This window comes from Monodon monoceros, unplaced genomic scaffold, assembly GCF_005190385.1.
Source record: "Monodon monoceros isolate NGI ecotype Baffin Bay Population unplaced genomic scaffold, NGI_Narwhal_1 Super_Scaffold_2, whole genome shotgun sequence".
Lineage (NCBI taxonomy): Eukaryota > Metazoa > Chordata > Mammalia > Artiodactyla > Monodontidae > Monodon > Monodon monoceros.
Genome location: NW_021703776.1, coordinates 75,936,214 through 75,950,759, shown reverse-complemented (window position 1 = coordinate 75,950,759; position 14,546 = coordinate 75,936,214). Strand labels below are relative to the sequence as shown.

Sequence of the window (14,546 nt, the reverse complement as noted above, 5' to 3'; positions counted from 1 at the left end):
ACACATACAGACTGAAAGTGAGGGGTTGGGAAAAGATATTCCATGCAAATGGAAAGAAAAGAAAGCTGGAGTAGCAATATTCATATCAGATAAAATAGACTTTAAAGTAAAGAATGTTACAAGAGACAAGGAAGGACATTACATAAGGATCAAGGGATCAATCTAAGAAGAAGATATAACAATTATAAATATATATGCACCCAACATAGGAGCACCTCAATACATAAGGCAACTGCTAACAGCTCTAAAAGAGGAAATCGACAGTGACACAATAAGAGTGGGGGGACTTTAACACCTCACTTACACCAATGGACAGATCATCCAAAATGAAAATAAATAAGGAAAGAGAAGCTTTAAATGACACAATAGACCAGATAGATTTAATTCATATTTATAGGCCATTCCGTCCAAAAACAGCAGATTACACTTGCTTCTCAAGTGTGCACGGAACATTCTCCAGGATAGATCACATCTTGGGTCACAAATCAAGCCTCAGTAAATTTAAGAAAATTGAAATCATATGAAGCATCTTTTCTGACCACAACACTATGAGATTAGAAATGAATCACAGGGAAAACTATGTTTTAAAAAAAAACACATGGAGGCTAAACAATATGTTACTAAATAACCAAGAGACCACTGAAGAAATCAAAGAGGAAATCAAAAAATATCTTGAGACAAAGGACAATGAAAACACGATGATCCAAAACCTATGGGATGCAGCAAAAGCAGTTCTAAGAGGGAAGTTTATAGTTATACAAGCCTACCTCAAGAAACAAGAAAAATATCAAATAAACAATCTAAGCTTACACCTAAAGGAACTAGAGAAAGAAGAACAAACAAAACCCAAAGTTAGTAGAAGGAAAGAAATCATAAAGATCAGAGCAGAAATAAATGAAATAGAAACAAAGAAAACAATAGCAAAAATCACTAAAACTAAAAGCTGGTTCTTTGAGAAGATAAGCAAAATTGATAAACCTTTAGCCAAACTCATCAAGAGAAAGAGGGAGAGGACTAAAATCAATGACATTAGAAATGAGAAAAGATAAGTTACAACGGACACCGCAGAAATACAAAGCATCCTAAGAGACTACTACAAGCAACTCTATGCCAATAAAAGGGACAACCTGGAAGAAATGGACAAATTCTTAGACTGGTATAACCTTCCAAACCTGAACCAGGAAGAAATAGAAAATATGAACAGAGCAATCACAAGTAATGAAATTGAAACTGGGATTAAAAATCTTCCAACAAACAAAGGCCCAGGTCCAGATGGCTTCACAGGTGAAGTCTATCAAACATTTAGAGAAGAGCTAACACCCAACCTTCTCAAACTCTTCCAAAAAATTGAAGAGGAAGGAACACTCCCAAACTCATTCTATGAGGCCACCGTAAGCCTGATACCAAAACCAGACAAAGATACTACAAAAAAAGAAAATTACAGACCAATATCAGTGATGAATATAGATGCAAAAATCATCAAAAGAATACTAGCAAAAAAAAAAAGAATACTAGCAGACAGAATCCAACAACACATTGAAAGGATCATACACCATGAGTAAATGGGACTTATCGCAGGGATGCAAGGATTCTTCAATATATGCAAATCAATCAATGTGATACACCATATTAACAAACTGAAGGAGAAAAACCATATGACCATCTCAATAGATGCAGAAAAAGCTTTTGACAAAATTCAACACCCATTTACAATAAAAACTCTCCAGAAAGTGGGCATAGAGGGTAACTACCTCAACATAATAAAGGCCATATATGAAAAACCCACAGCAAACATCATTCTCAATGGTGAAAAATTGAAAGCATTTCCTCTAAGATCAGCAACAAGACAAGGATGTCCACCCTTGCCACTATCACTCAACATAGTATTGCAAGTCCTAGCCATGGCAATCAGAGAAGAAAAAGAAATAAAAGGAATACAAATTGGAAAAGAAGACGTAAAACTGTCACTGTTTGCAGATGACATGATACTGTACATAGAGAATCCTCAAGATGCCACCAGAAAACTACTAGAGTTAATCATTGAATCTGGTAAAGTTTCAGGATACAAAATGAATGCACAGAAATCTCTTGCATTCCTAGACACTAACAACGAAAGATCAGAAAGAGAAATTAAAAAAACAATCCCATTCACCATTGCAACAAAAAGAATAAAATACCTAGGAATAAATCTACCTAAGGAGGTAAAAGACCTGTACTCAGAAAACTGTAAGACATTGATGAAAGAAATCAAAGATGACACAAACAGATGGAGAGATATATCATGTTCTTTGACTGGAAGAATCAACATTTTGAAAATGACTATACTACCCAAAGCAACCTACAGATTCAATGCAATCCCCATCAAATTACCAATGGCATTTTTTACAGAACTAGAACAAAAAAATCTTAAAATTTGTATGGAGACACAAAAGACCCCAAATAGCCAAAGCAATCTTGAGGGAAGAAAACGGAGCTGGAGAAATTAGACTCCCTGACTTCAGACTGTACTACAAAGCTACAGTAATCACAACAATATGGTACTGGCACAAAAACAGAAATATAGATCAATGGAACAGGATCGAAAGCCCGGAGATAAACCCAGGCACCTATGGTCAACTAATCTATGACAAAAGAGGCAAGGATATACAATGGAAAAAAGAGAGTCTCTTCAATAAGGGGTGCTGGGAAAACTGGACAGCTTCATTTAAAAGAATGAAATTATAACACTCCCTAACACCATACACAAAAATAAACTCAAAATGGATTAAAGTCCTAAATGTAAGACCAGACACTATAAAACTCTTAGAGGAAAACACAGGAAGAACACTCTTTGACATAATCAAAGCAAGATCTTTTTGACCCACCCCCTATAGTAACAGAAATAAAAATAAAAATAAACAAATGGGACCTAATGAAACTTAAAAGCTTTTGCACAGCAAAGGAAACCATAAACAAGACGAAAAGAGAACCCTCAGAATGGGAGAAAATATTTGTAAACGAATCAACAGACCAAGGATTAATCTCCAAAATATATAAACAGCTCATGCAGCTCAATATTAAAAAAACAACCAACCCAATCAAAAAATGAGCAGAAAACCTAAACAGATATTTCTCCAAAGAAGACATACAGATGGCCAAGAGGCACATGAAAAGCTGCTCAACATCACTAATTATTAGAGAAATGCAAATCAAAACTACAATGAGGTACCACCTCACACCAGTTAGAATGGGCATCATCAGAAAATCTATAAACAACAAATGCTGGAGAGGGTGTGGAGAAAAGGGAACCCTCTTGCACTGTTAGTGGGAGTGTAAATTGATACAGCCACTATGGAGAACAGTACGGAGGTTCCTTAAAAAATTAAAAATAGAATTACCATATGACCTAGCTATCCCACTACTGGGCATACACCCAGACAAAACCATAATTCAAAAAGACACATGCACCCCAATGTTCATTGCAGCACTACTTACAATAGCCAGGACTTGGAAGCAACTTAAGTGTCCATCAACAGATGAATGGATAAAGAAGAAGTGGTACATATATACAATGGAATATTACTCAGCCATACAAAGGAACGAAATTGGGTCATTTGTAGAGACGTGGATGGACCTAGAGACTTTCATACAGAGTGAAGTAAGTCAGAAAGAGAAAAACAAATATCGTATATTAACACATATATGTGGAATCTAGAAAAATGGTACAGATGAACCGGTTTTCAAGGCAGAAATAGCGACACACGTGTAGAGAACAAACGTATGGGCACCAAGTGGGGAAAGCGGGGTGGGGGGGCTGGTGGTGGGATGAATTGGGAGATTGGTATTGACATATATATACTAATATGTGTAAAATAGATAACTAATAAGAAAAACATCAAAAAATAAAATATATGCAAGTATATTAATAAAAGCAAACAAAAAAACTATCTCAGAGAAATCCACAAGCGTTAAATGCTCATCATTAGCCCAAACAATTCTAGGAAAATCACATACCTGTTAGTATGCTGAAAACATCTCCTGAGAGACTCCTATACATAGACCTCTGTCTTTAGATGCCAACAGCTCTATTTTAGAATATTTACATCCAAATCTGGTTAAAATATAAAAACATGTAAAAGGAAAACCTCAATTTTTGTCAGAGTGTGTTAAAGAAATGGAAATTGCTTGAGACAAAGAGGGATTAAATGATGGTGACAGAGAAGCCAAGAGGGATGGAAGTATTTAGGGAGGCATGTAGGTTAGGAGAGATTTTTTGTTTTGTAATTTATGGTAGATACTTGAGGATGTTTATTTAGAGGAGAAGAATCCCAAAGAGACAAATGAGCTGAAGAGAAGAAGAGAGCTGTATAATAACTGATGAAGCAAATTCAATGTAGCAAAATGCAAGATCGTTACACTAGGCAAAAGTGCAAGAAATGGTACAGGAAGGACTTCGAGGAATATTGGTACAGGGAAAAGATGGAGTGGAGGACCTGAGAGTTCAGTGAAGGCAAAAAGAGAGAGGGGCGGAGTTCCTCTCATCTCCTGGCCTCTGCTTTAAAGAGGACTGTCTCTGACCCTTAAACTCATGATTCATTCATTTATTCATTCATTGACTAGATATTTATTCAGTGCTCATTAGATGTCAGATACTGCTTTGGCACTGGGGATGTAGCAATAAACCAGTCAAATAAAGTCGTTGCTGTTAAGGAGCTTATATTCTATGTAGGGAGACAGATAGTAAACAAATAGATAAATATTTATTCCATGTCAAAAATCTTAACCTCTTTCCCCTACTCTACACCCATCTCATCTCTCCATATCCTCAGCTATAACGTGCGGACAGTGCCAGCATCGTAAACTTAAAAAAAAAAAAAAATTCAGCCCAAACCGAAGACCTTGCTTAGAGGTAAGCAGGCCTCACTCTGAGTGACATTATCATCCTCCCTAGGTTTTATCTTGGTTCTAAAGGCTCATTTTACTGCGAAAAGGCAATAGCTTAGAGGTTGGAGAACAGGGAGAGAAACTCAATATATCTTTCATCTCAGACTCTCCTTACCCAAGTACTTATGTTCACTGCCAGCAATAACTCATTGCTCACCTACTTTGGGAAGGCCAAATGTTAGGGTCTATAGAAACTACAGAGATAGGTAAATCCTCAAAGAGATTAAATAATAATTATCCTGATAGTTAATACTAACTGAGCACTTCCTACCCGCCAGACGCTTCAAAGTGCTTCACATGATTTCTCTCATTTAAGCTTCATGGTAGTCTTGTAAGGTGATAATATATGCATGTTCAGGTGAGGAAAGAAAATCCTGAAGCGGTCAAGAAATGTTCCCAAGGTAGCAAGGTAACAAGTGCTATTGATTTGACTTGAGAGCTCACGTGCTGAACCATTCTGCCTCCCCAATTTTATTAGTTTCCCAGGGCTGCCATTATAGAGTACCACACACTGAGTGGCTTAAAGCAACAGAAATGTATTGTCTCACAACTCTGGAGGCTAGAAGCTAGAAATCAAGGTGTCAGCAGTGCCATGCTACCCCTGAAACCTGTAGAGGAATCCTTCCTGGCCTCTTCTGAGCATCTGGTGGTTTGCTGGCAAGCTTTGGGATTCCTTGGCTTGCAGGCGCACAACTCCCATCTCTAAAACAGCATCTCAACTGGTCTGCCTGCCTTCAATTCGATCCCGTCCAGTCCACTCTGCAATGTGCATTCTGGAGTGTTCTCTCTATTCGTGCCACGTTTTGCTTTTCATTCTTTGGGGGTTCCCTGTTGCCTTCAGGACAGAATCTAGACTCCTTATCATGCCCACATTTCCGACATCTAGATCCTGCTGAACTCTCTACTTCATCTATTTGCCTTCTCGCTCTGCTCCCCTCAACACATCATACACACACACACACACACACACACACACACACACACACACACACTCTTTAATTTCTTCTTTGCAAATGCGGTGTTTTTTGCTTGTAATACTCTTTTCTTTCTCTACCCTTTCTAGTTCCTTCTCATCTTTCAAAATGTTGCCTTAAAGTTATGGATTCCCTAACATTCTCTTTATTTACTTGTCTGTCTCAGAGTGCTGTATATTTCTGTATCACCAGTACCTGACACAGTGTCTGGCAAGTATAAATGGTTCAACAAATATTTACTAAATAAATGAAGAAAGTGAATGAATGAATGAAAGGGATGAGAAGGAGAAAAGGTAAAGATGAAGGAAGGGTTTTTTTTCAGTTGGAGAGGAGAGCTCTCAGTGAGATAGTTACAAATATTTCATTTAAAGAAAGTGATGCTATTTCCCAAGAGTAGAAACATATTTAGAAATTCTCTGTGGATTTTAGAAAGCAAAATTAGCACAACTACTGGATCAGACACTAGATCACCCTGCCCTACCCCTCCAAAGGGCATTACTCATGCCACTGTTGTGATCATAAAGCTATGGACACTTTTCATCACCATGCCCACTAGAGACCTGGACGCTCCTATGCACATTACAGATTGAAAGGAGGGTCCACCCCGCTTTTACCTGGCAGCACTGCACCCACCGAGGCTCTGTCTCCCCCATGGCCACCCAGAGAGTCCACGCAACACTACTTAGAGGTAGCATGGGACCAATTCTAACCAATGAAAGACGGAAGAAAGAGAAAGCCAGGAGAGAGATAAATTGCTCGTCCTTCTTGCCCTTTTCCCCTGGTGCCTGTTCTGAGATGCAGTAGTTTAATACGGCCTCTCTGGAAATGTCTCCTGATAATTCACCCATTTGTGTTTGCTCTCCTTCTTTCTTTATTTCTCCCTCTCTCATGTTCCTGGGGTTGCACCAACCAATAAAATGTTATCATTTAAGTGTTTGCCATAGGTTCTGTTTTGGGAAAACCTAGGCTAAACAAGTAATTTTTAGAATTTTCAAATGCTAAATATATCATGCATTATTAGAAACAGAAACAGATTAAATAAAAAGTATTTGTAGTGAAAACATTCACTTATCTGCATTGGCTTATTGTTGGACACTGTGAGAGTAGTTGTAGGGAACTGTCACTGAAAATAGTCAAGGAGAAATGGAGAACAAAGAGTCAAACAACAAAGAAATAGTCTCCTTGTGGAACATCAACAAGAGATAATCAGAAACACATGGCTATGGTGAGTACAAATATATTCCCCAAAGAGCTAAGTTTCCATTAAAGGAGCATTTACCAAGGAAATTTTCTTCCATTGTGTCTGTTTATAATTTAATGTGCTTCCTATGTTATGGAATATTGAAATGTTAGATTCTAGGAAAATAAATAAATCTATTGTGTGACCTACTTCAGTGAAGATAACTCAAATTGTCTTCAGTTTATATATTAAGTTGAAATAATTTTAAGACACAGCACAAGCAACTAATATTGGGAGAAAACCCAGAAAAAATGACAAAAGTACATCTGCTTAGCAAGGCTGTTTGTAAAGCTCGAATGGAAAAAGGAATTTGGCCAGAGGAGGGAGCGCACTTCCTCACTATGGAAAGTTGGCATATACCATACCATGATCTCAATCTGTGCTGAAAACAGTTTTAGACATTGAACCAGATCCCAGTTACAAAGGTGTAAAGAGCACAGTCACTTACCTTTAAATATTTGCTACTCCAGAACGCTCTGTTACTTGGCTGGTAAAGCATAAAAGGTCCTCTCTTAGAAAAACTACAACCAAAACAACTGGGAAATACTTATTGCTTATTCATGAAAGTATGAAAACTATGATTTGAGAAATATGCTATGAGTATACTTCGGTTTCAGAATGTCTGTCCCTGCAGACACTACAGCATTCACTGAAATAGTTTTTCAAATGTCTTCTAGTGGATTCGTTAAGATTTTTTTTTCCTTTTTTAGATTTATAAACTCAGACCCAACTTTTCCTGAAGGGGCAATTAAAGTTGAAATGTACTGCTTTTTAAGCATTGTCTTATTTCCTAGTGTTTCTTTAGGTCTGAATATCTGAAGAGGATCATAGTTTTTCCCAGAGAACAGCACATACATGTACACACATTTTTTGCATAAAATGCTTGGGTTTGGTAGACATCGTATACATCCAAATACTTTCTGGAATCCATGAACCTTAGGTCAAAACCAGCTGTTTTAGGTAACTTTAAAAGTCACCTAAAGATGGATGGATACAAGTAAGGGAAAGCGCTAGTAAAATGAATATTTTGGTTTGCCAATAAAAGTAATAACAAAACCCAAAATTTATAGATAGAAACAATGCATCTTCTATAAAATGCCTAAAAAGCTATATTTTAGGTCTTGAGGAAAATCTAGGTAGCATCTTATCAGTTATCTTTTTAATGAACTTCTTAAGTAGCTGTTTTTGAGAAGGATCTATGTATGTACTCCAAACACATTTCTTTCTTCACTTTAGCTGTCTGAAAGAATATTTAATCTTCAAAAAGGGATTATTATTTGATTCTTTTCTGGAACATATATTACAAGGAGAACTAATTTATATTGGATTTTAACTAACTTCCACATGATACTTTCTGTCTAAAAAAAACTGGCTCTAAACCAAAGGCTGGCCCAAGTTAAGTTGAAAATAGAAGTACATGGCAAATGTTTGGAAATTCAGTTTTCATATCCACTGAGCTTCTGAACTATAATTGTGACTTCAGAATCTTGCTTACAGTTAAAATATTTAAGACTGTGGAAAAAAATCATCATGTGGTAGGCATTTTTTGTGAAGAACATTCTAGAGTGAATGTTTTACACGAGCAGCCAATAAGTTTCAGATGGTTTATAAGTGGCAGGAGGTCCAAAGCTGAAATGGAATTTTCTGTGACAGCCTACAAATAACAGTTAACATATGCCTAAGTTACAGTCAAAAACAGGAGTCACCGTAAAGTCAAGTAGTGAGTAAGAAAGGCCGTAAGTTAATGAATAAAAACCTTTTTGTCCAAAGTTCTTAGCAAAAATTTTAGGTACTTAAAGAGCAAAACCGTCTCAAATATTTTTAAAGAAATTATACTTATTGGAAACAAACAAGAAGTGACTTTCAAAGTCATAGTTTACACCCATCATAAATTTGATGTATTAAAAATGTAGATAAGAGTTAAGTTAATGCTGGTATAAATTAACAAAAAATATAAATTCTTCAATTAATTTAATATTCGATTCACACTTGCCGTTGAAGTTTCATCTCGATATGTTTCTAGTGATATTATCTGCTTTTTTGTCCTATTTCTTGGTCAAGATATTTCTTGACATTGTTGATAAAATAATCACTCAAAAGTCTTCACATTTTCTTTGTTCAAACCTGATATTATCTCGTATTTCAGTAAGTTCTTACAGCTGTGGTTTCACAAATTGTTATCAGAGCTTTGAATTTACTTTTTAGAGCATCTTCCCTGCAGTAGGGACCAGATGGATGTATCATGTCATAATGTGGCCTGCCTAAACATCTTTGAGTGTCATCATACCTATCTTACCTAGCTCAAAAGGTTATGAGTCTGAAATGAAATACATAAAAGAATTTTTAAAACAAGATGGTGTGGTGTTAGCAATAATGGTAGCAGTAAGTGTTGGTATTCAACAAGAAATTCTGCTCCAAACACTAACCATGATCATAGGACCTACCTAAATCTACTCTAGATATAAGATAGTACTTACAGATTCCTAAATTATCTTGCTACACTATTGCTGTAGCATAGAAATCAGTGGTTTTGCTATCATGAATATGTGTGTGTGTTTTTCTGTTTCTTTTCTAGACTGGATTATTTTAAAGGTCTTCATTTCACTAACAGGCATGAACAGAGTGGTATATTAAAATAGAAATTCTGTGTATTTACTTATGTTTTGTGTTTTTCCAACACTTGACAAGTAAGATTAGTAAAGTTAATTAGAATAGTATAAGTATGGAATAATCTGTATTTTTCTAATTCTATAAGCAATAAAATGCCGTGTCAATTCTTTTGAAGAAGCCTATTATACTATTTTTAAGTGCTTTGAAAAATAAATATATTGCTTTAGAAATGTGACAAATAGACTTAACCAATTATAAAATGTAATTTTGCAGTAACTTCAAGTCTGGAATGGTCTGACCACTCATACTGACTGCCTTGAGGAAAGAGACACTCAACGTTTACCAAATTTTATGAATATTTAATTTTTGTTCCTGAACTGTAAATCTTCAGATCTCTCAGAATCCCAGTATTTTAGAAAGAATTCACATCATTCCCATCTCCTCCAAATTGTCTATTTCATTTAGCTGAAATGAAGTGAAATTCTGAGAGAGAAAATAATGACCAGGACTCTCCGGAAGTAAATGTAAGAAGTTTAAGCTGACATGTGTTTCACTGTCATAAGGTCACTGTCTGGACTGTGTATACTCTGGATCCTTTTCAGACCTCATGGAAGTTAATTTTAGTCTTACAGAAGGGACAGAGAGAAGCAGACTGCTATCTTTGCAGAGAATGTCAAGGTTAAGCTTATGACCGCCTTACCTTTCTGACTTCCTGTGCCTTATCGGAGAGAAGTAAGCACTGCTTGTCCAGGTAGAATCCTTCCTTGCATCTGCTTGCCTGGGTTTCGGTGGGTGTGTTTGGGGCAGCCTCAGGGACAGCAGCTGTGAGCTTCCTTGCCCCCCGGAATGTCAGGGTCTGGTAGAAGAGACAGATTGCCACCACCAAGCCCACCAAGAAGGGCCGGGGGCAAAATCGCCGACGACAAAGGAACACTGGACGACAGACCATGACCAGTTCAGCTTCACTTGGCCCCTGTCCACGTTGCCGGAAAAGTCATAGCAGCTATTTTTTGTCAGCATGAAAAACACAAATCTGTCTTCTTTTTCCACAACTTAAATCAAATCAAGATAGCTCCATCCCCACTTAAGAACTTTCCGAAGTATCCTGCCAAAGAATCATCGGTCCCAAAAGTCTGCGGCGGTTAATAAGAGCCCTTCCATGGATGACAGTAAAAAGTGGTTGGCCTCGGTTAAAAAAAGACATCAAAATAATAATAGTTGTAACTAATAACCTGAGCGTACCCCAGGCTGTCAAACTGTTGCTTCCGGTAATGCCTTATTTTTCACAACATCCTTAAGCTCACAGTAAAAGCTTCACAGGAAAAGAGAAACAACACCAAAGTAAATCTGGAGTCTAAAAACAGCACCGGAGAACGCAATAGGTTTATACCATAGTGCCTGTTGCACGGCTGGAGGCGGGCCAGCTTGCCTTAACAGTTCCTCATTTTTCCTCCGGTTTTAAAGCTGTCCTGCTTTCAGCCTTTCATGTTTCTTAACTGCTTCCCTTCATTCCATTTTAAACTGCCACTTTCCTGTAAGCCTTCCCGGCTTTTAACAGAAAAAGGGAATACAGGGTCTGAAGGGACATGGTTACCATCCGCGGGGTTTGCCTTGTATTTGTTTCATTCCGTTTCGAGTTCAAAGTTCTACGTACTTACTCAGTTTTCATCCTTTTAGCCAGAAAAAAAAAATACTTACAATGATCCCCTAATGGATTGCTGATCAAAACCACTCGGAAGGAAACACCCAGTCGTATGACTCCAATTCATCTCCCACCCACGGACACACTCACGCAGGCACACGCAGCCACACGCGCGCGCCGGCCGCACTCGCTGAGGCGAGCGGGGAGCAGGGCGCAGGGAGCCGGGCGCGGGGCCCGCGGGCAGCGCAGCCACTGTCCGGCGAGGGGGCGGGGCTAAGGCCCGGGCTCTTAGGTCCTCGGGGGCGGCCGGAGCGCGCCGTTAGCCCAGGATCAGAAAGGGTGGGCTTCCCCAGACTGGAAACATTTCTCATTTCCCCTGTAGTGTGACTGTCCACCCAGAACTGTAGAATTTTAAATACATTATTTGATATTTGACCCCTTCTGTTTTTTTTTTCTAATACAGCATTGGAAAAACAAATAGCCCTTCGTCAGCTGATGTCAAAGGTCGAGGGGGAGACTAAAGCAGGCTCGGTGAGGGAATTGGGAGGATCTTCACTCGAAGGAATTACGGTCACTCTTATGGGGATAAGAGGGTCACGGGTACTGTCTGGACCTCAGAACATGAAAGTCTGTTGTATGCACTGATTCCACTGGAAATGATCTTTTTCTGCTCAGTACCTAACTCATTATTGCTCCTTTCCTGGACTAGGGCTGAGTCTTTCAAAGGCTAATTGCCTGACACTTCACTCCCGTGATGAGTGGACTATAGCAGACGTTGGTAACTTTCGGTCATCAGAAAGGGGTACGCAGCACGCTTTGTTCAGAAGTCAACTCAATCTAATGCTATACAGACTGCCACAAGGAACCCCTAACAGGGCAAGTCTGCAAACTCCATCCACTTTTGCTGAGTCAGCTCAGGGAATGCCATGGAGAAAGGCAATCTGTCCAGTGCATGTTGCTCACCTCTCCCAGCCTTTGCTTTGCGATCTCTGGACACCCAGGACTGGCTTAGGCTCATAGCAGATATTCTTCCAAGGCTCTTCTAAATAGGTTTTGTGACCTATTTCTGACCCAAACTCGTTCTTGTGGGCTGAGGTTCTCCTGTGAGGCCACACCTCTAAAGTGATCCCATCCCTTAGGCACGCTGTCAGTCACTTGTATTTTGTGAGACGGAGCGCCCCCTACGGGTGCCTCGCTATTATAGATTCAGAGACAAAAGGTCATCTACCTTCTCGCTTGTAAGAAACTACTTTAACACCTTAACAGATTAATTAAAGCTTTAGAGAATAAGTATTCACACTAAAGCTAGATTTATCCCGAACCCTTGCATATATCCCCTCCAGTTTTTTAAAATATATTTTATTTATAGATTCAGAATCCTCAATCCCATGACAAGTGAAGTACTGATAGCAGGGGAAAATGAAGTGGCATTTGACTTTTAGAAGCCAAGAGAGTTTTAAGAGAAAATGGTTAAACAGTAGTGTTGGAAGATATAGTTACAATGTAATTTGAGAGATAATAGGAACTGGTGTTCTCTAAACTGGAATTGTCCTTGTGTTGGTGTGATCTGAGGTGAGACGAAGTTCTTTACTAGGTGAAAAGGAATGAACACATATTTCTATTAAGGCAAAAAGTCTGAAGACTGAGAGTCTGAGGAACCTGAGGGGTTATTTTTATGCATTATTAAATTTAAAACATAAACCAGATGCTAAAATCATATTGTCTTTGATCTGGGAGAAGTGAAAGACAACAGCATAGTTAATTTTATAGCTACACTTCAAGTAACAGGAATCAGAAGATGGCAAATTAGTGTTCTAGAAATGATACTGGCAGGTTGAAAAACCCAATGGGAAGATGGTAAATAAACGACTATCTGCAGAAGTGAGAAAAGGGATAATTAGAGTGGGAAGTTGGAAAGAAGAGGTGGGAAATAAGATACAAATAGACTAAGGCAGTCCATAGACAACATCTGACGTTAGAGTTAGTCCCATCTGGGTTTAGAATCATAGCACTGCCTCTTATCACATGGTTTTAAACAAGTGATTTGTGAAATGAGGATACTAATTCTTCCTTTGAAGTGTTGTTGGCGTGACTAGATGAAATAATGTATACAATAAGCGTTCTGTGCACATGTGTTGGAAAAATGCATGCTGAATGCATGTCTGTTATGTTTTCAATCCTGTGGCTGAGCTCAGTCTGGTTTGGTGCCAGACATATGAACAGATAATTATCAAATATCGGGCCTCTTGGAGAAGCCCCCAAAGCAAACATGAACACTTAGTATTAGTTCTCTTTCCTTTATTCTTTGAGGTGATGGTGGGGGGCCGATGCTGGTTTGGGAGAATGAGAGCAAGAGAGGGATGAGAGGAAGGTGGAGACTACAAGTGGGAGGTATTTACGCCCTAGTTGTAAGGCAAGGTGAAGTAGGAGCATGTGTTAGAGTCTGGAGGTGTCAGATCAGGGAACAGTGAAGACAGAGAGTAAGTTGTTTCAGTGAGAGGAGTAGGAGGGTAACACGCAGTAGAATTATATGAAACTGTGGATTCTGGCAGTTTTTCAGACTGAATGTTTTTATGCATATAATTTCATAAAGTACCTCTTTCCCTAAATCACTTCAGTGTTCAAGGGCCTGTATTTAAGTGGCATCAACCTGGGACAATAGAGTGGCAGGTCTTTTAGAATTCTATAGTTCAAGGTTGGACAAAACACAACAATCTTCCTCTTCAAACCTCTCTAACACAAAACATACTCTTCCATCACACTTATGTTCCCTTTCGGTTTTGATATGAAGTGGGGGTGAAAGGAGAGGTTGAATTTAATAATTGTTGTTTGAAAAGGTATTTTTAAAAATTATTTTATTTTTTAAACTAGAGAAATAAAGCTATCTCTAATAGAGAAGATTCCAGTATCCTATCAGGAATTTTGGGAAAGTATTTCTCTCTTTGAGTGTCACTTTCCTCATAAAATAGGGGCTTCAGTGATCACTAGATAATCTCACAGGTCACCTGAGGCTCCGAAGTTACGCTTGTAGGGATGCATTTTTGACATGGATTTCCTCTCTGTTGCAACCTGGTAAGAAGAGGAAGTCTTCAGATTCTGGGCCCACTTGGTTTCCTGCAGGGGAAAGCCTTTTTCCTTTCAAGAAAGCTCCTGGGGC

The 14,546-nt window shown here is 38.5% G+C and overlaps 1 protein-coding gene across 3 annotated transcripts in view; it reads right to left on the bottom strand.

Annotated features, from left to right (window-relative positions):
• CPED1 (cadherin like and PC-esterase domain containing 1) overlaps positions 1 to 11,566 on the bottom strand; it is a 300,014-nt gene extending 288,448 nt beyond the window's left edge. For 2 of the 3 annotated variants that reach the window (XM_029233388.1, XM_029233389.1), the window contains exons 1-2: positions 11,446 to 11,566; positions 10,448 to 10,932 (exon numbers count right to left, since the gene is read on the bottom strand). In XM_029233388.1, the coding sequence (XP_029089221.1) occupies positions 10,448 to 10,696 (249 nt within the window). In that variant the 5' untranslated portion in view covers positions 10,697 to 10,932; positions 11,446 to 11,566. Of the gene's footprint in view, positions 1 to 10,447; positions 11,410 to 11,445 lie in introns of those variants that run through there. The other variant, XM_029233387.1, reaches the window with a different exon arrangement.
• Between the last annotated feature and the right edge of the window lie 2,980 nt (positions 11,567 to 14,546).